General features: G+C 52.8%; 8 protein-coding genes across 8 annotated transcripts; 4 read left to right on the plus strand and 4 right to left on the minus strand.

Annotated features, from left to right (window-relative positions):
- Positions 1–276: 276 nt before the first annotated feature.
- Positions 277–1,611, plus strand: B0I36DRAFT_241668 (uncharacterized protein; the record flags this gene model as incomplete). Its single annotated transcript, XM_046149854.1, has 2 exons — positions 277–801; positions 862–1,611. Coding segments are annotated over 2 exons (1,275 nt in total), but the record flags the coding sequence as incomplete, so codon positions are not given.
- Positions 1,612–4,822: 3,211 nt separating this feature from the next.
- On the minus strand, positions 4,823–5,984 carry B0I36DRAFT_206000 (uncharacterized protein; the record flags this gene model as incomplete). The annotated part of the gene is made up of 5 exons (XM_046148839.1): positions 4,823–4,979; positions 5,035–5,411; positions 5,469–5,554; positions 5,617–5,805; positions 5,852–5,984. Coding segments are annotated over 5 exons (942 nt in total), but the record flags the coding sequence as incomplete, so codon positions are not given.
- Positions 5,985–6,466: 482 nt separating this feature from the next.
- On the plus strand, positions 6,467–8,216 carry B0I36DRAFT_286695 (major facilitator superfamily domain-containing protein; the record flags this gene model as incomplete). The annotated part of the gene is made up of 4 exons (XM_046151609.1): positions 6,467–6,610; positions 6,661–6,982; positions 7,034–7,449; positions 7,498–8,216. 4 exons carry the CDS (start codon positions 6,467–6,469, stop codon positions 8,164–8,166), a joined length of 1,551 nt encoding a protein of 516 aa, XP_046013415.1. The 3' UTR covers positions 8,167–8,216.
- Positions 8,217–8,719: 503 nt separating this feature from the next.
- Positions 8,720–9,951, minus strand: B0I36DRAFT_205301 (uncharacterized protein; the record flags this gene model as incomplete). Its single annotated transcript, XM_046148825.1, has 2 exons — positions 8,720–9,448; positions 9,496–9,951. Coding segments are annotated over 2 exons (1,185 nt in total), but the record flags the coding sequence as incomplete, so codon positions are not given.
- Positions 9,952–10,717: 766 nt separating this feature from the next.
- Positions 10,718–12,373, minus strand: B0I36DRAFT_347774 (uncharacterized protein; the record flags this gene model as incomplete). Its single annotated transcript, XM_046156602.1, has 5 exons — positions 10,718–10,752; positions 10,970–11,220; positions 11,820–11,986; positions 12,025–12,046; positions 12,252–12,373. 5 exons carry the CDS (start codon positions 12,371–12,373, stop codon positions 10,718–10,720), a joined length of 597 nt encoding a protein of 198 aa, XP_046013417.1.
- Positions 12,374–13,332: 959 nt separating this feature from the next.
- B0I36DRAFT_407002 (uncharacterized protein) lies at positions 13,333–14,110 on the minus strand (the record flags this gene model as incomplete). The annotated part of the gene is made up of 1 exon (XM_046161834.1): positions 13,333–14,110. One exon carries the CDS (start codon positions 14,108–14,110, stop codon positions 13,403–13,405), a length of 708 nt encoding a protein of 235 aa, XP_046013418.1. The 3' UTR covers positions 13,333–13,402.
- Positions 14,111–17,312: 3,202 nt separating this feature from the next.
- Positions 17,313–18,107, plus strand: B0I36DRAFT_319649 (uncharacterized protein; the record flags this gene model as incomplete). The annotated part of the gene is made up of 1 exon (XM_046153441.1): positions 17,313–18,107. A coding segment is annotated over exon 1 (693 nt), but the record flags the coding sequence as incomplete, so codon positions are not given.
- A 1,232-nt stretch (positions 18,108–19,339) lies between these two features.
- Positions 19,340–20,940, plus strand: B0I36DRAFT_98933 (uncharacterized protein). Its single transcript, XM_046163700.1, has one exon. The coding sequence runs from the start codon at positions 19,465–19,467 to the stop codon at positions 20,842–20,844; it is 1,380 nt and encodes a 459-aa protein (XP_046013420.1). The 5' UTR covers positions 19,340–19,464; the 3' UTR covers positions 20,845–20,940.
- Positions 20,941–21,135: the final 195 nt, after the last annotated feature.

Consider the following 21,135-nt stretch of genomic DNA (forward strand, 5'->3'; position numbering starts at 1 on the left):
ACAACACAGGTACTCCTGTCGATCATGGGATTGAGCAGACCAAGGCCATGATCAGAACCATCCTAAATTTCACCGATCAAGAGCTTAAGGAAAACCCAAAGAAGGTGCTAGGATTAGGCGATAGTGCTAGTCTTCGCGAAGTTCAAGATGCCTGGACGAACATGGGGCGTATGTTGGGTCGTGCCAGAAGGTACGATTCCCCAGATGATCCAGCTAGTAAGGCTTTGAGCAGTAAGCATCCATCCATAACTTGTTAGTGAGTGCAATTGTTTATAATGGATTCAAGAACTCGAGATGGCTGCGCGCTCCGCAGGTGTATCAATGAAAGAGATCCAGCAGGTACTCGATTGGGACGAGGGCATGGAGTCTGATACCGAAGAGGACGATGTCCGTATGACCACCGATGACCCTGAGTATCCCGTACCGATCCCACGCGTTAGTGAAGTTTATCAACAAGCAATACCTGTCTTCAACCTGATGGCCAGTGACCCTACCAACGACAAGCTCAGCCAACAGCTCATGCAGTTCAATGAGAAGATTAGAGTGGATAATGTCAAAGAGAAACTCCATGAACACGACTGGGAGATTCCCGTTCAATGGTTCATTACACATTACGGACTAATTAGAGAGGCGCGTATCCGTCTTGAGGCAAACCCTGAGGACGAAGAAGCAAAGAGAACAATTATGGCAGAGGAATCCTTGATTGACAAAGAGATTCAGCTAAAGCATTTCCCCACGCAGTGGTCAATCTCAGCGGCAGATGAAGCTTGGAAAAAGCAGCATGAACAAACATCACTGTTCGTAGAAGCTACCGACTCGGGAGCAACCAGACAGATTAACCATTCGAAAGAAACCACCAAGATTGTGTATCCCTGGCCAACTAAGGTTCTGCCGGATGGGTCTGTCATTATAGGAGTTAAAAGAAATGGTTCTCAAGGCCGGCAGGTCTGTATCGAGATAGAGGAGGCTGGGAGAACTGTCCGCTATCTCAAGCCAGCCTACAAAGTTGGCCTAAGAGCGGTCGACGAGTACGCCAAAGAGGAGGGGCATATGAACCTTGCCCAGGAACAGTCGACGTGGTCTAAAAAGAATCGAAACGATATCAAGGATCTTCTCTGGGTAACCAGCTCAGTAGTTAAGGGCGAACCCCCGAAGAGAGATCCTGTTGCCTACTGCTGTATTAAGCTTCACAGCGGTACACTGGCTATTCTCACCAGATCGAGCCTATGCAAGGTTTGGGGGGATAAGGACGCAAAGACCGCGATCAAAGAGGCCTGCGACAGAGATCAAATTCTAACACCATGGGAGGCTCGCGAAGCTAGCTATAGCAACAAGGGCTTGGCCGTCGGACAACAAGACCGCCACGGCAGCTCCGGCGTTTCCCAGGGCATTAATCACCACGCAGACATGCGCCAGAGCTCCGGCAGTCACTCCCAGGCGAACAGTCAGGCAGTGCCTCAATTCGAGACTAGGCTCAACAGCCTTGAACAGCGCGTGAATAAAATGACGGACGAAACGTCCGAGATGAAGCAGCAAATGTCCAATGTGATGGCTCTTCTGATGGAAATTAAGCAGAATACCTCCCGAACTGGCTCCCCGAGTGCTAAGTAGAGCGGCTGTTATACTCTAGGTTGCCTTCACTGTACTACTGTTGCACTGTCACCTTGTCTGTATCACCCCCTTCGTCTTGTCCTGGTTATATCTCTCTGTACAAAACACCTTCACCTTGTCAAAAATATTGTCTACATGTCATTCCGTTTGATTCACTGGTTATTCTTCTTCCCATCTACCAACCCTGTTACCAAGGATGTTCTTGCGCGCTTCGAATGTCTTGGTAGAAGAGACGTGGTGGTTTTCCTCTATGGTTGCTTTCGATTAGACTTATGTTAACATGTTTTGATAAGATATTCATGAACTTCTCCGCAATATGAGCCATGCCCCACGCCCCATGCCTTCTTGAAAGTCTTACAACTAGTCCAAGGACGGCCTTACTCGTGGCACCATCGCCCTGTGTTTGGACAAAGTGAGAACTAAGCGGGGTTGTGTGTCGCCGAAGGATTCTGAGGTCTTTCTGCGAGAGGAAAGCTCGTAAGGCACATCGTGCTAGTCCTATCTAGCGTGATCGATAAGAAATTGAAGCCTTGGCATCCCCCATCTAAATCCTCGGCCTAGAGCCGCGTGCATGCGTCTCTAGCCGACATCGTGTAAGCACGGACCTCTGAATGGAACGGGCAGCGCGTGCGAGACGCGCTGCGTGCCCTGCCAGGGGAGACGCCCCAACGGCGAGCACTTATGAACGAGGGCATGCTGGGCTTGGGCGGCTGCAGAGGCACGTTTTGGCGTTCACTAGCCACCGAGGCGGTCTCGGACGCACGTTCAAACAAGAGGCACCCATGCGCACGGCGGCGGCGGCGGCTGGGGGCCACTACTCGGAGCTTCAGGCTGATCAAGTACTTCAATCTCCTGATGTGGTGACATATGTTGCGCAGCCGCGGTGGGCTGTGCATTCCTGCAGTGCAAGTTAAGTTGCTAGATTACCATCTACTCCCACTTCGTGACCATGGGCTTCACAATCGATAAGGTGACTAGGGTGGTTGGGGAGAGTCGAAGCCTCATATTACCCCAGCTACACTGCATCTCGTTATTGCGACGCGAGGAGTTTCTCGCAGTTAGCGGACAAGAAGCGGACTACTAAGACAAAACAAGACTACGGATTAAATAAGCCTAAGGTGGCGACACAGATGCCGTCCCCTCCCTTCAAATATCTGCGCATAATGCTTGTGCTTGACGTGAAGGTGCCTGACATGTCCATTTGAGTTGCCGGGTGCGTAATAATGGTTAAACCCAGCCCAGCCGGGGCCTTTGCGAAACTGTGGGGCGTGGGAACTGCCGGCTGAACGCGTCCCCCTCGCTCTCGGCACCGTGGGGAACCTGCGCAGGACCTCCATTAATGGAGCACAGCGCTTTGGTACTTAAGCTGCGGAGCACTGAATCATGGCCCTTGTTTAGCAAACTGGGACCCTGCACCCCATCCCTGAGATATGAAATGTCAGGGTCCTCCATGATACCTCGACCCTTGCTGTCTAATGTCACCCCCTTCGGCAAGCCACTTTCGGCTTTTGGAGATCCTCGGTCGTTTACCTGGTTCCCTCGACATCTTCTGGCTCCCTCAAGTGTCCCCTCTATGTATCCTGTGATGCCGACTGCACAAAGCTCGTAGAACAAGAGCCGATTCTCGACCTCGCGTATGGCGCCTTACTCGTGAATTGCACTCGCTGCAGACCCAATGAGCGCTCGTCTCATGCATGGGCCATTTCAACCAGTTGCTGAGCGCCTTATCATACTAGGAAGTCCACGCTCCATTGGATGTCAGCACTCCCCCAGGCACGCGCGGCGTGAGCAGGGTTCATTGCGTGATGCTCGATGACTCGCACATACGCACTAGGATCCTGACAGCTCGGAGTCCTCGTCGCGCCGACACGGATCTCAATCGGAGCAGGTCCATTTCTGGCTTCCTGGTCCCCATTCGGAGAAGCAGAGGGCGTGTGTCCCGTGGCATCATCGTTTCTAGAGCGGGCACGGACTCAATCTCCATTCTCCACACAACGCCCCCCCATTGCTGTGTGCCCTGTAATCCGTACGATGAATGAAATGCCGAGACATGGACAAGGGTCTGACATCGTACTTGGTATCAGGCGACCTACATGATTCAAGGTTTGTCGCGCAAACGGCGCGGCACGCACATGATCACGAACGGGTGCTTGCTTAGCTTGATCCACAGATAGGGCCTGACTTCTTGTCCGCGTGTACACTGCTCCACTAGCACGCGGACATAGTTCTGACCCCTGAGCCCGAACTGGTAGGTTCGTCACTTGCATGCCGCACTAAAGCAAAGGTTTCTAGAGTCTTTCTTAGCCAAAGGCGGAGAGTAACGCTCGCAGTGCCCACCCACGCTTTCCAACAGCGTTGGTGTCACTCACGCATCTACATATGGCAGACTACTGTCTATGGCCCCTGGCACGGGACCAGGGACCGGGCAAGGCTATCACGGGGCAGCACCGTTCCTCTCTTGTTTGAGAACCCGAGGTCTACACGAGACATGTCTCGAGCGAGGTCGCTATCGCTGGCTGGGAAGTACCACACTCGACCAGGCCTTGCCTCTGCGAGACGACTGGGCGTAAACTACGCTTGCCAGGCACAAGATCACTGGCACAGTCAACGGCATAAGGCTTAGGAGGCCGGGGTTGTGTCCCGTTCAGGGCGGCCTTTCCCGTAGCTGCTTGCTACCGGTTCCCATCCTAGCTATCGCGGCAACGATACTTCATGACAATACAAGTCTATCTGATGGTTGATCGTACCTAGCTCGGCAAATTTACTCCACAAAACAATCAGCAGCTCAATTACACCTCATCCGGGCTCAGTTCGACTCGGCTCGAGGTTACAGGGACCATGGAAGCCTGTGTCGCTCTATAAAACGCTCTCAGGGTTGTGCTTCACACCTGGCCTCGTGACTGCGCGTTGCTTCTACTGCACTACTACCTCTGCCTGGACAGTCGCGACCATCGCTCTCAGAGCCTTCCTCTAGCCACGTTCCACTTTGAAATCTCACGCTCACAGTGTTGGTGACAAGGATCGCATCTGAGGACGCCTCTTGCTCATTGGCAGACGTCGTTGCAACGGGAGGTGACTTCTGATTGCATGCACTCGGAGACGCTGGAGGCGCTGGAGACGCTGGAGTCTTGCTTCGCGCTGACTGGCCTTGGACGCCTACGCAGGTCATCTCGTTGCTCATGGTAGCCTGTGTCCTCGCTAGAACATTCGCGACGAGCGGTCGTAGTGCTGGTAGACTTCCACATAGCAACGCGCAGAATTGCTCCACTGCCGACCACACGACGATGTCTACGCCGTCCCAAGTAGCATCAAAAGTCGTGCTGTAACTGACGGCGTACTTCATGCGGATCATAGATGTAAGGCAGGCGCTGACAATGAGTAAGCCTTCCGCTACAAGAGCGTCCTCAAGCCGGGAATGCTTACAAGGAACCGATACTGAACAGGGCGACCAGGATTATTCGACGGTGTCGCTGGATCTGCAGCTGCCAGATTTGCTTCATGGGTAAGACAAGAATGGCGACGTCCTCGACAATACTCAGAATGCCTCTACTATAAATAACAGCATTAATATCAATACAGCGTCGGGCCGTAATAAGCCGGTCCCAGATCGACTCGATTGGTATACACTGAAGAGCCGTAAGAAGAGTATAGACAGTCCCAAGCACCGGAAGAAGACAGAGTAGAACCCAGGTAATGTGGCGGATCGTCGGAACCGGGAAAATCCTCAGATAAACTAGTAAGATGGCCATCTTTCCGACGACGAGAAGAACCATGTAGACGATGGAGTTCAAGTAGAATAACTAGTAAGGATGTTCAGCATGCTTACGGGAAGAGCGGTCAGGCGGGACTGGTCTCACCTTTAATATCAGGGTCCCCGTCTCTACCGGGATAGTCCAATAATGCATGCCGAAGCCGATACTCGCATTATACAAGTTGATCGCAGCTAGCACTGCTAAGAGTATCTGTGCTTCGTTAGTATCGGTGAGAGGCGGTCTAGATGATGACCTACGGCTGCAGCGATTGTCGCGAAGTCATCGCCTGAGAACCCTTTGGCGTAGCGGAGCCTGCTGTAAAGTCGGAGTGCTATTACAGGAAAGACAATGACACATCCCGCAATGGTTACACTTATGACTTCTGAGCTGCGAGACTCTTTGGGATAGCTGGCGCAGATCTCCGTCTCGATCCTCCCGGCGACTGAGTCAAGTTAGTCAAGCCCACTCCCACGTCTGGGGAGCCTTACCTACCTGATCCGCGAAGGTACAGCTAGTCTGTACACATTCAGACAGACCAGCTTGGAGGGCTATATCAGCACAAAGACAGCTCGCAAGATCGGTGCCATTGCAGCCTTTGGCGGCAAACGCATCGACGATACAGAAGCGCTGCAGCAAGAGTTAGCACCGCAACCTGGGTAGACAGTAGTACTGACAGTACACTCTGGTGCAGCAGCCACAAGCTGCGCAACAGAGTCAACTTGGCCAACCACCATACCAGTCTGCAAGACTGGCACAGTGGCAAGAAGGAATCGCCTGATCTTCATCGTAGTGAGGAGCTCTCCGATTGACACTATTTTCTAAACCTTGTGGCTGATGGACGCTGCGACTGAGAAGCGCCCCCAGCATTCAGGCCTCAGGGCTTATATAGCATGTCGCATCCAGGAGCTATAAGTGGCGGAGTGTTATGACACGGAGGAAGACCAGCAGCCCTCTCCAATATTGGATGCATGACGGATGTCACAAGAACGACCTCGGCCCTCGCACTCATAAAAGCCTAAAATGGTTATTTAGTAAATGGAAAAGCCCTCAGCTGCTAGACGACGGTTCATTCACGACTTCAATTAACAGATCCGACATACAGCATGCGTACTACTAAGAGCCAGGTCAACGAGGCCACCAGTGCGGCATGGAAGCCAAGCGCTGCGCAGTACCTCGTCATGGCCACACTATCCTCTCTCTCGTTAATGGTCTCTCTCGATGCCTCGATCCTCGTGACATCGCTCCATGTAAGCGTCGTCTGCTTCCGAACCTCCTTCTGAGCTAATTTGTACCGCAGGCGATCATTGTCGATCTGCGAATAGATACGACCCAGGGCTTCTGGATTGCCACGTCATACCTGCTTGCCAACACTATTTCCATGCCCTCCGCTGCGGCATTGAGTGACATATTCGGACGCCGCAACTGTCTCTTTGTATCTCTCACCTTCTTCTCAGCGGGTTCTGTCGTGTGCTCTGTTGCACAGGGAATCGCTGTGATGCTTGTGGGGCGATGCCTCCAGGGGATTGGTGGCGGGGGCATTATTATCTTGAGTCTTGTCATCTTCACGGACATAGTGCCGCTCGACTTCCGGCCGAAGTGGTACGCAATGATGTGGGTGAGTCCGTGATCCTCTCTTGATTTCAGTACGCTAACACGCAACAGACTCGGAGCCTGGGCTCTGGGAAATTGTACCGGCCCAACTATCGGCGGCGCGATTGCTCAATATACCACTTGGCGCTGGGTGTTCTACTTGGTCTTCCCTTTCTGTGGTGTTGGGTTTGTGATGATCCTTCTAATGCCGCAAACTCCAATCCCAGAGAGTCGCCTCGGCAACTTTGACTGGCTTGGCTGCGTTTCCTTTACCGCCTCTATTACCTCGTTTCTCATTGCCATCTCATGGGGCGGAGTACAGTACAGCTGGACAAGCGCCCCGACTCTTGCCCCGCTGGTTGCCGGTGTTTGTGGCTTAGCAGCTACACTGTTCTTAGAGACACGCGTTAAGACGTCACCTTTCTTACATCTGCGCTTGTTCCGGAGCGTCCGTACAACCGCGCCTTACGTGTGTGGGCTACTACAAGGTCTTTTGGTAAGCTGCAAAGAGGACTTTTCTATAGCCCTGCTAACTACGTGCTAGCTATACGGTCAACTCTATTACATTCCATTCTACTTCCAATCTGTGAAAGGCTTTACCGCACTTGAAACCGGTAAGGCCATTATACCCGTGGCGGTTGCTCTAGTGGTAGGCTCCGCAATATCGGGCATAGTTATCACAAGGCTAGGCCACTTCGGCTATCCCATATGGGGTGGATGGGGGCTAACAACACTTGCGACGGGACTCACTCTACTCTGGGACAGAGATACGCACCAGGTAGTCTGGGTAGTCACTCTCCTCCTGCTCGGTCTTGGCCATGGTGCCGTCCTAAACGCGCAGAACAATGCAACCCAGCAGATGGCTAGCGGCCCCGAGCATGGCACTGCCGCTGCTATGTATGGCTTTCTCCGGCAATTTGGCATGGCTCTAGGAGTTGCGGCCGGCACTGCTGCCTTTCAGAATGTCATGGCACTGAAATTGGATTGGCAGGGTCTATCTCAGGAAATTGCCATCCACAGTGAAAGTTACGTCGCTGAACTCTCCCAGCTTCCGGATGGAAGCGATACAAAGGCGCAGATTCTACAAGCATATCTCTATGGTTTCCGTGGAGTATTTGGCTTTTTCACAGCCATTTCAGGTGTAGCTCTCTTAGTCAGTCTGCTGGCGAAGCCCAAGGAGAGCAGAGGCCGTCGGCGTCTCAACACAAGATGAATGGAGCGCTACCTCGTTACAGGCCTGACTTAGCCTAGCCAGACATAAACCTCTACGGCGCTTGTCAACTGGAGACGTATTCTTCCCCCTACTCTTGCTGGTAATCTAGCTCCTCAAGAATCAAGCCGCGGCTCAGATATCGCCCTGCTACTTTCCTTGTTGTATCACGGAGCTCATGCGATCCTGACACTGATAGAACAAACAAATCAATTACACTGGACTCAAAGTCAAAGTGCGGATGTGATAAACTGACCGAGTACGAGGATATGATCATTGTCTGATTGATATCGCGCTTGCGATTCCAGTAGTGAATCTTGATCGTAGGGAGGTGGACGGGAAGGCAGTCCCACTTCCGGAATAGAATCTCCATCTACCTCACTTTGTAGGATCTCAGCTATATTCGGCGCGTAAGGGAAAGTGTTTACGCGGCCATGATCCCCTAAAGCTTCGTTGTGAGTCGCACCCTCGTTGTAAATGGAGATTTGTAGGATCTGAGGTCTGTCAGGTCTCAACGCAAAAGGAAGGATTCAGTCAATAATCAGCTTACCCTTCTGAGGGTTGGATCCTGTAGATAGTTATTCAGTAAGGCTACTAATGGAGCGAACTCGCTAAGCCTCTTTACGTGCCAGACAAGGTGGGCACGGCATTTGTGTGTCGCAGTAATCTTCTTCAGGTAGGGACAGACCGCAATAATCCCGAAGTCCGTGGTTAACATCAGAACACACTTAGCCTCCTTCAAGGAATGTGATTTTCCATAAGGGCCGCTGAAGAATGCGAGATGATTCCGCACGCCCTCTTTGAGAAGTTGCAAGGTTAGCCCGCCTCGGCATTGGACATATAGCTCTAGTTTGTCCTGCTTTAGAGGGGACCACGAAGTAATGGTAAAGGGATGGCTTTGCGCCCACGACCAATAGCCGAGAGCCCGGGACACAATGCTCAGGCTGATGTATTGTCCAGCGTCGATCTTGATCGGACGCGGCAGCTGGAGGACTATTCTCACGATAACCCCATCTTTTATAATATCTGCTTCAGGGAATGGTTTGCCCCAGCGAATATTCCGGTACAGAAATAGCAAGAACTGCACAGCATGAACAAGACCGATCATTCCAATCAGGGTAAACAACAACCACTGTTGCACATAAGCGGTGGTGCTTATATGTTGCCATGTGGAGAAGGCGATGATGACTGCGAGGGCTTTATGGGTCTTGTCTGCGACTTCGTATAAATGCTTCCTGAGAGGGACTATGCTGAGAACCGCCATAAGTCCTACAGAGGTCGATACCTGGGAAGTTAGTGGGGTCTACCAATCTTGGGAATCGAAAACCCTACCATTATCCTACATAGATCGAGTACTTCTTCAAGATCGAGAGACAGAGAGACGTGGAGAAGCAGTAGCGCGAAGGTCATGACCCCTGCCGCTTTGTGTACTTCTTGTGTCGTTTTACGGGATAGGCCCAGAGAATTAGCTAGAAAGTCTAAGTGGAATGACAGGAAGAGTGGCGTTATATTAGTTGCTGCTAAATAGCCAGCTCGTGATGCCAGTTCTGTTCGCGATGGCTGCGGCAGTAGCAGGCACACCGCATTTGATACCACATATATACCTCGACCGAGGATGAGACTAATGGTCCAGGGTCCTGCCCATCGATGGCGATTGATTATGAAGGTGTAGCTGAACAACCGGAGCACCAGAAGAAAGAGAGCACGACACCAGATGTAGATAAGCGGCAACACCTGCCGCGCTATGAATAGCGCAATGAGGATACCGCAAAGAGACAAAGCATAGACTTGATGGGCGGGAAGTTGCACGCTTAGCAAATCATCCATTACATCTCATGCAAAGCTAGGATTCTGAGACACTCTCGAGAGGGAATAGTACATATATACAGTCTCTCATGTCGGCCTTATGCTATTTCCGGCTCAACTCCTTTGTTACACCTGGCTCCATTTTTGGAGATGTGACTAACACGAGCCTCGTAAAGTTATACTTGGTTTTCAAGCTTATACTCTCGTGGGTGAGCCTGTACCTGACTAACAGCTATTAGAATAAGCAGGGAGCCGCAGTCCCACAATGCGCCATTTCGCCCGAACTTCTTAAGAAACTCGTGCTAGAACATCCATTAGTAACACGAATCGGAATATCATGGGGGGCCAAGTACCTGCTGTAGCTCGGTCGCAGTCTGTGCTGATGTTGTGGCAGCGACAAAAGACACTGCGTCCCCATTAGAAAGCCACTGCCGGTTATGGATGCCCTCTCTGCCTTCATTCTTGTTGACCAAGCCTTGCGTGATTGTGTTGATCCGGGCTGCTACCCAGTGCTTTCGTGCCGGATTGACGGGCTGACACGCTTCACAGCAAGCTGATGCACTTCATTAGAGCCAGTCCGTTCTCCAGACTGCGTTTTCGCTGCTTACATATCTTGACTTCACCATTGTTGTTCACCAGAATAAATTCCCAGTCTAGTAACGGGTGTTCTAGATTCTCGCTTTCCAGAAAAGCCAGGCCATCAATGATCTGTTTATTAGCCACTGGGACGTGTGTCGGAGGAGAGTACTCACTTGTCCAAGAATTGCAGCGCCTTCGTGGGGACTAGGGTACCGAGTACATGAAATGACATGCAGAAGGCTTAGCTGCATCACCTCAAAAATGACGTAAACGTCCTTATTCATTGAGAACGCCTCGAGTGCTGAAACAAAGCTTGTATGCCGACGATTTTGGATATCATAAAGACTCGCCGCGGCTACTGATCTGATGTTCACAAATCTTCCTGGCGATGACTGTTCCAATGCAAGCCAGGTTTCCTTACCGAGATCAAACCAAGTAAGGATTTTGGTGTACTTTTGCCAAGGATCTCCGGGCTGCGCTCCCAGGAGGTTCACACGAGAGGTCTTGCTTTGGTTCGATGGAACGATAGTCTCAATGACAGGGTTGGTAGTATCCCTGATCTGAATTAGGCTCTCAGAATCCTTCGTTTTGATAACCTTGCGTTCTCTGGGTGGTGTCGCTGGTTCCAAGGCAACGGGCTGCCGTTTGTTAGGCACGCCCTTTCGATGAGTGCTGTTCGGGTCATTGATGTAGATTTGAGTAAATCTCGTGTTATCCTTGCTCATTGCTCAGTATTATGCCGACGGGCAGCGTAGGAGCGTATGTGCTTCCATTGATTTAAGTAGGTCGGTGGCCACCGGGCTTGGGATGCAGTGGCTGCGGGAGCACATTTTGGAGCCTCGGGAGAATTCAAGTTCGGACTCCTCGGCACATCCGCCAGACACAGGACTCAATACACTCTTTGCGATGAGCAAGAGAAAGCCAGACTCAACGAGGGACGTGGAGCTCTACTGTTCAATTCGAGAGTGCAGCCTACTAGGCCAACACGACAGGCAAGTGCGGTTGTTAGAACAATTATCCTCACGACATGCGCTGAGATGTGTGCGCGCAATACTGCGAAGTGAAGGCCTTGCTGCAGCCTTTGATAAACCCTTGGCGGTTCCGGCGCTCAGAGATGGCTGGAGTGTCAGTCAATGGCACAAATACGTTAGATATAGCGAGGTATGTGCCACGGCCGCTTTACTCAAGTCCCCCTGAAGGCTAAGCTCGGGGATATAAGGAGGTTATTTGTTATGTACGACGCGTTACAGAGGACTGGGAGGCGATCGTACCTTTCGAAGGGCTTCTGCTTGACTTGGACACAGATACTGTAAAGGCTATCGAAGGGCGATGCCCGATGGTATCGACGCACGATGCTGAGGAGATTGACTCGCGAATGGAGAGAGGCACAATCTTCAAGAACTTCAGCACCGAACAGAGATTGATCATCAGACAGGGCCTATGGTCTATAGGTCACACAATTCCCTCCCTGTTTACCCTCCTTGACGACTTGAAGCTTCTGGACTCATGCGCTCAAAGCATTAGTCACCTTATGCCATTACTAAGCGGTGTACTAAACCCTCCATGTCGCGTGGTGTCGAGCGCGCCAATAAGCATATACAGTATAATCAAGGGCTGCTATCCAGGTGATCCTAGTAATAGGGGCATCTTGGTAGAAATAGCCGAAGGTGAGTATTATCAGTTGGACGCCTCCTCAGAGGTACGCTTTGAGATCGCGCGACGACAGCTGTGGCTGTATGCTCTGAGGAACTTCAGAGACCTCCCGAAGGCCCGAGATGGTAGGGCGAGGAGGTTGCTGACGAAAGTCGAGCTGAGTAGAGCACATTTGGAGTCCTTGCAAAAGTTCGCGACGTTTGCAGGCCGGATTGGATTTGTATCGCCCGAAATCATGAGATTAAGAAGCCAGGAGGATGTCCCCATCACAACCGGGGATCTGCCGCAGCGTGAGAGTAGTGCAAGCACAAAGAAACGAAGCGGGCTGCCATACGAAGATACATTCAATCAAGACAAACAGTACTTGTTTATTCCTAATCTCCATCGCGACCATATACCATCGACGGTTACCTCATTTTTCGTACTACAGTCCATTTACACGGCTTTCTTTGGTACTATGCCTCAGCTCGGTCATATCTTGCCCCGAGCGTTGACGCCATCCAGTATCTCGTCAGCCGACTCGAGCGAGATCGAGAATACACAAAGTGAAGCTGATGACATCTCGTTACCTCGCCAGGAAAGTGGAACAAAGAGGGCGAATGAGCTGCCGAGTCATCAAGCAGTAAAGCGACAAGCTCGATTATGGGCGAGCACGGCCGAAGTGAACTCACCCGTTCATTCTCCCGCCCATCATCCCATTCACTTCCGCACATTCCGATATGGACAGCTAGAGACTGTTCTTACAGCGCACGTTGACCCTTCCGACGAAAATGAAGTAAAGAAGGTCGCGTATGAGCTTCAAGAGCAGGACTTTGCGTTTCTCTCGACCTCTTTTAAGTCGTTGCTCCCAGAGCAAGTGCAAGGTAGTGCTTTGTCAAGTGGAATCAACACGGTCCTGGTCCTCCCGCGAGACCGTGTTGTAGTGGATAAGCCTCTTAAACAGGCGATTAAAAACCTACTAAATGGAGGAACTGAAACGATACTATAACGACTAGAGATGATGAAAACGAGCTCTGAGCGAGATAGACTAATGCGAACAACACCCGTCTTACAACGCCTTTGAGCAAGCTCCAGCTCGTTGTTGATCGTTTGAAACACACCACCCTTCCAAATATTCTTGAATGGAAACTGGTCCTTCGAGAAACAGCCATACGAGGAAACAACTATTTACACTACATGCCAGCGCGATATCGTGGCTATTCTACGCCCGCGACTGAGATGCAGGAGGTTCGCTAGCGAAAGGCGCCACTACTGGATCAAGAGCCAGCCCTAATAGCGGTCGAACCTCCCATGGCATCGTAGCATAGTCGAACGCTGAGGTCTGCAGCGGTAGGCGATCGTTCGGACGAGGATATAAGCGGCTGAAGATGGAAGGACTGTATTCCAAGTGCTGGTACATAACTGTGGTCGTCAGGTTCTCGTCGTGTGAAGGCCCTCCTGCATTTTGTCCCCCACAGTCAATCAGCCAGCGGAATAAGTGATGGTATGCCTCTCTCATGACTTGACCTTCCATGTCGCTTGCTGTTTGGACAGCTTGAGTCATCTGGGATGATGCCATATACGATACACGTGAGAGGTCCTCAGTGATGATCATACACCACAGACGGAGCAGGACGAGCCAGGACTCGTGGTGACCCTGCTGAACGAAGTACGAGCGGCTGTAGATGATGTGACGAAGCCAGGCCCAAGACTGCTCTTCTTCTGGCTTCACCTTTTCTCTGCGAACTTTGACAAGGGCCTTGCGTATGAAGAAGGCTTTGTGCAGAGGGCAATCATCCCGCCAAGAGGCTTGAAGCTCGCCAGTCCGCTCCAGGGAGTAACCTTCCTGGAGCAGTGCCGAGATAGCTGAGCATGGTCGAAGGAATGCCTCAGTACATTCACAGCCATACTGCGCAGATACGCGCACCATATGTAGGCCATTTGAGGTTTGGTTCGCTGGGAACATTGCACGCATAACTATTCCATGACCATATCAGAAAAAGGGGTCACCTCTACTGAAACTTATATCCGAAGTGCGTCCACTTCTGGCCTGTACAGCCTCGTGCGCTGTCTACTTCGCCTTTTTCTGGAGCTAGCTAAAGAGGGCATTGCGAATGCCTTCTACCCGTGTGGTTCCCTTCAAAAACACAGCTTGCACAAATGGGAGAGCCATCGTAGCCCCCAGTTCCGTAGAACTGCCAGGCTGGATGGTAGTCTGTCCACAATGCCCCATTGAACAATGACCTGCCCTCAAGTACATCTGCTGTACAAACAATCTGGCTCTCACATTCGAGCAACAGGTCGTCCATGGCGCAGAGCCCGAGGATCAGCCCAACGGCTCGACATTTCCGTGCGAGGATATAATTTTCGAAAGCAGTCCAGCTTGGAAACCTGGCGAGAAAAGGAAGGTTCAGCTCGAGACTGCCGAAGGTAGACCCAGTGTCGTACAGGTACTCGCAGAAGTCAGTTAGGTCAGTCATCTCGTCTTGCTCAGACTGGCACTGTTAGTACGAGCAGACGAAGGCCGAAAATGCCAAGTACCTGGTTGGGCCAGCCAGTCCTAATCATGGACAAAAGATGCTGAATGAGAGGGTCTTGGATGTGCATTGGACAGGTGTGAGATAGTGGATTGGAGCTCAATAGTACTCTCTCGTTCCTCTGGATAGCTTGGGCCATTTCTGCTGGTATAGAGATATGGCGGCCGAGGATTATGACTGGTACTGGTACGTTCGTTGGATGAGACAGTAGTCTTGTCCGCTCATATGACCACTACTATGTCCGTCATATAAATGTTCTGCCCTCTCACCTATTTGTGGCGCCTGTAGAGTTCCTACTCGCGGGATCATGTTGATCTGAAAGCGCCATTCTTGGTGCAGCTGCTCTTGCGGGCCGACTCTAGCTTGCTCCTTTACTGACCGTGTTTCAGGATGATAAGGGAAGGGGGCTCGCGTCCTTCAACTATAAAAGTAGCTGTCCGGCTCCTGATGAGCTCCTGTCTCGTACATCGAGGCGGTGCAATGGGTTCCCTCGCATCTCCTCTCTGTTTGGTCCCCAGGCGTAAGGCCAGGGACACCCGCATGGATATCTCATTTATTCTTAACAAAGAAGGCGATCTTCTTGGGGACGCAATTATTTTGCCCTCCAATAAGCCTCCAGCACGTCGAAGGAAGGGGACAGATTCAAGCAAGAGCTCTCGATATCGAAACGAGAGTCGTCTTCTTGAGCGTAGCTTCGAAATCGTACAGTACTACCGCTGTGTAGACATGTCCAATACTGATACTTTCGCAGCAAGAAGTTATGAACCTGGGCCCGACGATGGCGTGGCGTGATGGGAAATATTGAGAGAGGGTTGGTCCCGAGCTTGGGTTAGTCCTCGCTTGCTACTAATGGAGATCGATCAAGTACTAAGGCTAGGGGCTGTCTCTACATGTGCATGTCTTCATCGTCCATCCGGGACTTGTTGCTCTATCTCCTGCGCTTGGCGATTGTCCTCGAGCCCAGCCTTGCTCCCTCGTTCTTGTACGCTCGTGCTATTCCTTGACTCATACTTTGGCGCACAAAGCGAGAGCTGTGCCTTGATTCTCTGTCCGAAGTACGCACCATATAGTGCGCGGCTTGTTATGATAGCACCTTTGTTTAGGAGGACGGTCTTAAACAGTCAATAACATCTCGGAAGTAATCGTGGCAAAGCCCGGGAGGCGCGTGGGCGGCAACACTGCCCACACACTATCGGAAACGAGCGACGTCATCCAGAAGGTGGTAGAGCGTCCAGCAAGCTACGATGTTCGTGTAAATGCCACCACGACGCTACACTCATGTGCTAGTGCTGAGACATATTATGGGGATCACCAAGAGGAGACTGCGCGATGTGAGATCGCTGGCAACTGGTGAAAATGAAGACCATGCTGGGAAGTTCTCTTCGTCTCCTCTCGCTGTAAACGCACTGATGCCATTTCCGACTGGCCAAGCAACTCGAGGCTGATGTCATCAGAGCCTCAATCTCGGCATGCAACTACTCGAGCACGATCGCCGGAGTGACAACCACAATGATGGCTTTACATGATACTGGAATGGGGCCAAGGAGGAGTGCGTCAAGCTTCGAAGTGCCAGCTCCGGAACGAATGAGCCAAATATCGGCAGCAAGCCGCTGAGAAGGAGGGCAGCTCACGAGAAAGAAACATACATAATCAAAGTGGAGGGCTCGCATTTCCTACCACCAAAGGTGCTCGGGGGAACCATGTTTGTCGATAGGGCAACGCCACTTCAGAGACAACGGCTGAATGGACGCTCTGATCGTCGCAACGTGTCGAGGCCCTGTCTGTGCCAAATGATCAAGAAGCCGCAACTGTGTCAGTGCAGGGTCCTCTAGCCGCGCTCCATTTTTGGCGCCTCCTTCTCTTTGCTGCCCCGCACTCCGCTGCTCCATTTCTGGCTGCTCTCATTCTCGAGGGAGCTAGGACCCCAGGGTTGCTTGCCAGTGGGGCTCCACTTCTACAGGGGCGCGGATGCCATGCCGCTCCACCCATGTAAGCGTTGCATAGCGGAGGTGGTTCCGCGCGCCCATCTCCGGCAAGCCCTGGAGGTTTGTGAAGGAAGGCGTTCTGAGCTTGCCATGCTCGACCTCGGCGCGGCGTTCTCAACAACCAGCTCCATGATACTTCCGATAGCTTGTACGAGGTGTCTCCTACGTAGGCACTTCAATGCTCATCAGCCAGCGTCCCGGCGAAGGGGTCTCGTCAAAGTATAGCGTACAGTATTGTGCAATGCCTTTCTGAGACTTGACTAGCTCCTATGTTCGAACGCACACGAGCAACGGCGGAGTGTCCGCGCAGCACCAGGAGGAGCCGAGAGTAGTCTCTTTGGCACATGGGAAGCTGCGGCGCTAGAAACCAGCTGCACAAATTAGCGCCCTGCTTAGCGTACCGAAGTGGATGGAGCTGGGGTCCTGTGGGGGGGCTCCATTTTCAGCGCTCGCAGATCTCGGATGGCCTTGCTGCCCATTCGAGTGCAGTTGGTGAAGCTTACAACGTGAGCGCCCAGTCAATCGACTCTGACTCTCGTTTATTCCTAGCTGATCAAAAGAATAAGAGCCCACATGGTCTGCTGCCTGAGTCCTTAGACTTCCCGAATCTCCAAGTAGCCCACGCCAACTACCGTAGCATCACCAGAGTCAGCCAGAGTGCCCTGAAAACGACTTGAGAGGACAGTCTCTGCTCTCCAGCACCTCACATGCGATGACTTCTAAGCCTGCCCAAGTCCGACTGCCGTCAATCCAGGATATGGTTCCGGAGTCGCACCTCGTCAATCCCGGACACATGGCGCAGTACAGCCTTGTCCATGGTCACCGAGTGAGCGAGGAGAATGACGCTAATTGCGGGTCATGGACTTCCTCACAACCACAAGCGACAGACGGACTCAACGCTTACTCCTCGCAGCTGTGGCTCCCTGACCCCACGGGGCCACTACTCGTCACCGGTCCATACACTATCCTAGCGACTGTTCACTTAGTCCTGCCGACGTGTGGTGCCGTTAGTCAGCTTAACTATCCTCCATTGATGCCGCTTCCGCCTGTCGAGATGCAGGACCTAGTTCGCCCTGCTCAGGCACAGCTACCAGAGCTGCAAGGCAACCAGACTTATCACGAACCAGAGACAATGATCTCGAGCTGGAACACCGTGCAGTCCCCGGGTAGCATCTATCAAGAGACTCTGTATTCCTCTCCAGGTCCAGCATACAGCGGAGCCCCAAATGCCGTCCTACAGAGCCCGGAAGCACGGCTGCGCGAAGATCTGTCTGCCGGTACTTCAACGCAGCTGCACGACGAGCATAGCATGGCCATTGCTGGCACAGAGACCATGGTGGGATCAAGCCTGCTCAACATCAACGGTGGAAACCGAGTCCTTTACCCGTCTCCGGGCGAGCTCGTCCCGAAAATCGATCGAAAGCAAGGCAAACGGCGCCAGCGTGGGTCCGCAGGCTCGAAGAGAGGGCGCTATAGGGGTGGCAATGCTCAGAAAGCCACCTATGACAGCTGCGAATCTGGTTCTGGTCACGGAACGAGCTCACACACGCGTCAGACGGGATGCAAAGCCGAATCCTCGCCTGAAAATCAGGGAGCAGCACCTGAGGTGCCTTACTAGACGCATGCTATTGTGGTGGCGCAAGCTGTTCACTTGTAGAAAAGTAAACAATACCACAGCATTCAAACTAGTGCCCAAGGACATGTGCATGTGACTCAGCTGCCGAACATTACGCTGAACGATCGGACATCAAGAGGCGCGATGCTGACCGAGACGGGAAGGCCACAAGGCGTGCGTCCCGTTGTGGAGAAGGGTACTCTCGACGGATGAGGCCACCCACGCCCCAGAGGAGACTGAAGGGGTCCGCTGGGCAACAGAGGGACCTCTGCAGGTGAGAGAGATTCGGATCGGTGAGTTGTCCTTACGCCTACCTGCAAGGGATGAGCGTCAGAAGCAAGCCATTGTCGTCGAACCAAGACAGGGGCATGTGCCGAATCGCCAGGAGGAGCCACACAAAGGCTTTGCCCTTCCAAGTAGAGTACGGGTCGATCCTTGCGTTGCGTCTGATCGACCAAGGTTAAGCGACAGGGAGGTGACGTCCCGCTCAGCAGGGGGAAGAAAGACCCTTGCCACTGGCACAAAATGGAGTCAAGGAGGCTGGGTTGTCCCTGCCCGTCTGCAGCGATGGCCTGTGCACAAGACTGGCGCGCTGCCAACATCACATTGCGTAAGAAGACCCTGGACCTTTGAGCGGGACTAGTAGAAGCTAGGGCTGTCTGCGAAACACCAGGCTGGTTCACGACGACCGTCCGATGGCAGGGGTGGCATTCCTTGCTCAAGTGGACCAACCGGGATGCAACCGGAGGCCCCGGCACAGTGCTTCCTGCTCCAGGACTCGCAATGACCCGAGCGGTGACTTGTCATGCACATTGGCCAGGATTCATCCAGTCATACATATTAAGGCTCGGCCGATACTTTGGGCCGGTGAGGCACACCGCGCCAGTCGCGTCCTGACGAGGCTCCGAGCAGTGTTTGCCAAGGCCTGTAACTTCTTACAGGGGCTGGCTGACGCTAATGCGCTTTCGAAGAAGGCTGCTGTGAGGAGCCAGCTCCACAGGCCCGACATATAAACAACTTCACCCCAATTCACATCCGGGGACAGCCATCACGTTCAACACATCTGAACGACCGCCACGCAGTGCGCACGACGGTGTCAGCTATTCTTCCGGCGCGAGTAGCGACAGCGACTGACCGTCATACGACCATGTCAGCCATAGCATCGGCGCCAAACACCGCAGACCAAGATGGAGGCGTGCTTGGCACCGTTTCTAATCTCGCCTCGCACCACAATACCGCCAGCACCAGTGATGGGGCGACTCTCTGCGCCCGCCTGAAACAACTCTTGTCGCGCGCCGAAGAAGTCCTAGACAGGTTCTCGAGAAGCCGGGCAGAGCTTGAGACGCTTGAAGAGATCTTCAAGCAGGGTTGGCTCAACATACGCGAACAGACCCAGGCGGGCGACACGAAGGCACGATCTCCCCAATCTCAAGGCCAAGATTCCGATACAAGTTCCACAGACATCACGTCTAACATCCAGACGGCAACATCGAACGAGGTCTCGGCCAGCTCAGCGCTGCGTCCTCGTCGCGTCGCGCCTGCATCTGACCGTCTCTTGTCTCCCAACATGCAGCAGCAGCCTGCTGCTGCTGCATCCAACAAAGAGATCGCGCCGATCAACGATACTACTGAGACACAACCAGCGGCGCCGACGGTCGAGAAGGATCAGCAAGCCAACAGCAGCGACGGAGGAGCGGCGGATACTCTTCAGCAGCATCTTAGCTGTGGCCAAGTGCCTTCGTCCAGTGCACCAACGCCCGACGATGGATCCGCCAGCAGCAGTGAGGATGGTTCCACGCCTGCGACAAGCCCTGACAGTGGCTGTGCCAGCAACAACACGACCACAGAAGGCACCGAGGGCGAGAGCATGACGGACACCACCACCCATGCAAGCAGCAACCTGCATGAACAACGCGATGGGGTCGGCATGTCCACCAACGTTGAAGCACAAGTCTCCACAAACGCGGTAGCGACCACTGGCGACAAGGCAATCGAGCCCGCCAGGACCGCTGACGACACTCCGACGACTCCAGATCCTCTCGGCAGCGGCTCAGATCTCAATCGGCCAGGCGACAAAGACCTTCCGAGCGGCGTCGCAGACGAACACCGTGGCAGAGCTCATGAGCCTAGCGATGAGCAATCCAATCCAGGCGTGGCCAGTAGTGGCGATGCTACCATCATGTCCAATCGCAATGTTCCAAAGTTCTTGCCCATGGATTCACCGCCTGCGCACAACGATGACCTCCAACGATGCTATACCTACAAAGGATTTCCAAGCTCGAATGCCTTTGGAGATGGTTTGCTGGGTCTGGAAGGTAGGAGCGAAGACCTACCCCAATGCGCGTGGGCGCTTGAAGCAGGCATTCAAGCTATGCCAGTGTGTTGCACAACGTATCGTTTCTGGCAGCATCAGTGTGGGCGCAAACCACATAGGCAACTTACAGCGGGCTATCTCTTACTAGCTCTCGTCCTAACGTTCATCTTAATGTGTGCATGTTGTACGTGCCCCCTGGTTGATTTGTGCTAGCATCATCAAGCGCGATCTCTATTGCAGATAACTAATGGGTTTTTGTGCTGGTACGAGACCAGTGTCGCTGCTTTTCATCTAGGAATCAGACTCATTTTCGGCATGGGTGAGATGGGCGTCACGATCGTGAGGCATAAAGCGTCGCTGCTTGCGAGACGGGCTTCTCTTGGCGGAGCAAGGTATCTCAAGGGATGAGCGACATTCTCATCGTGGGGCTCGGGGGGTTCAAGCAGCCTCACAAACCACGCCCCCCTCGGTCCCACGCCCCCCGGGCCCCCAACCCCACTGACG

Source organism: Microdochium trichocladiopsis (genome assembly GCF_020744255.1).
Source record: "Microdochium trichocladiopsis strain MPI-CAGE-CH-0230 chromosome Unknown B0I36scaffold_4, whole genome shotgun sequence".
NCBI lineage: Eukaryota > Fungi > Ascomycota > Sordariomycetes > Xylariales > Microdochiaceae > Microdochium > Microdochium trichocladiopsis.

Bases quoted from the DNA above. Each gene is read 5' to 3' on its own strand.
- B0I36DRAFT_98933 (XM_046163700.1), top strand. From the start codon at position 19,465: ATGTCAGCCATAGCATCGGCGCCAAACACCGCAGACCAAGATGGAGGC.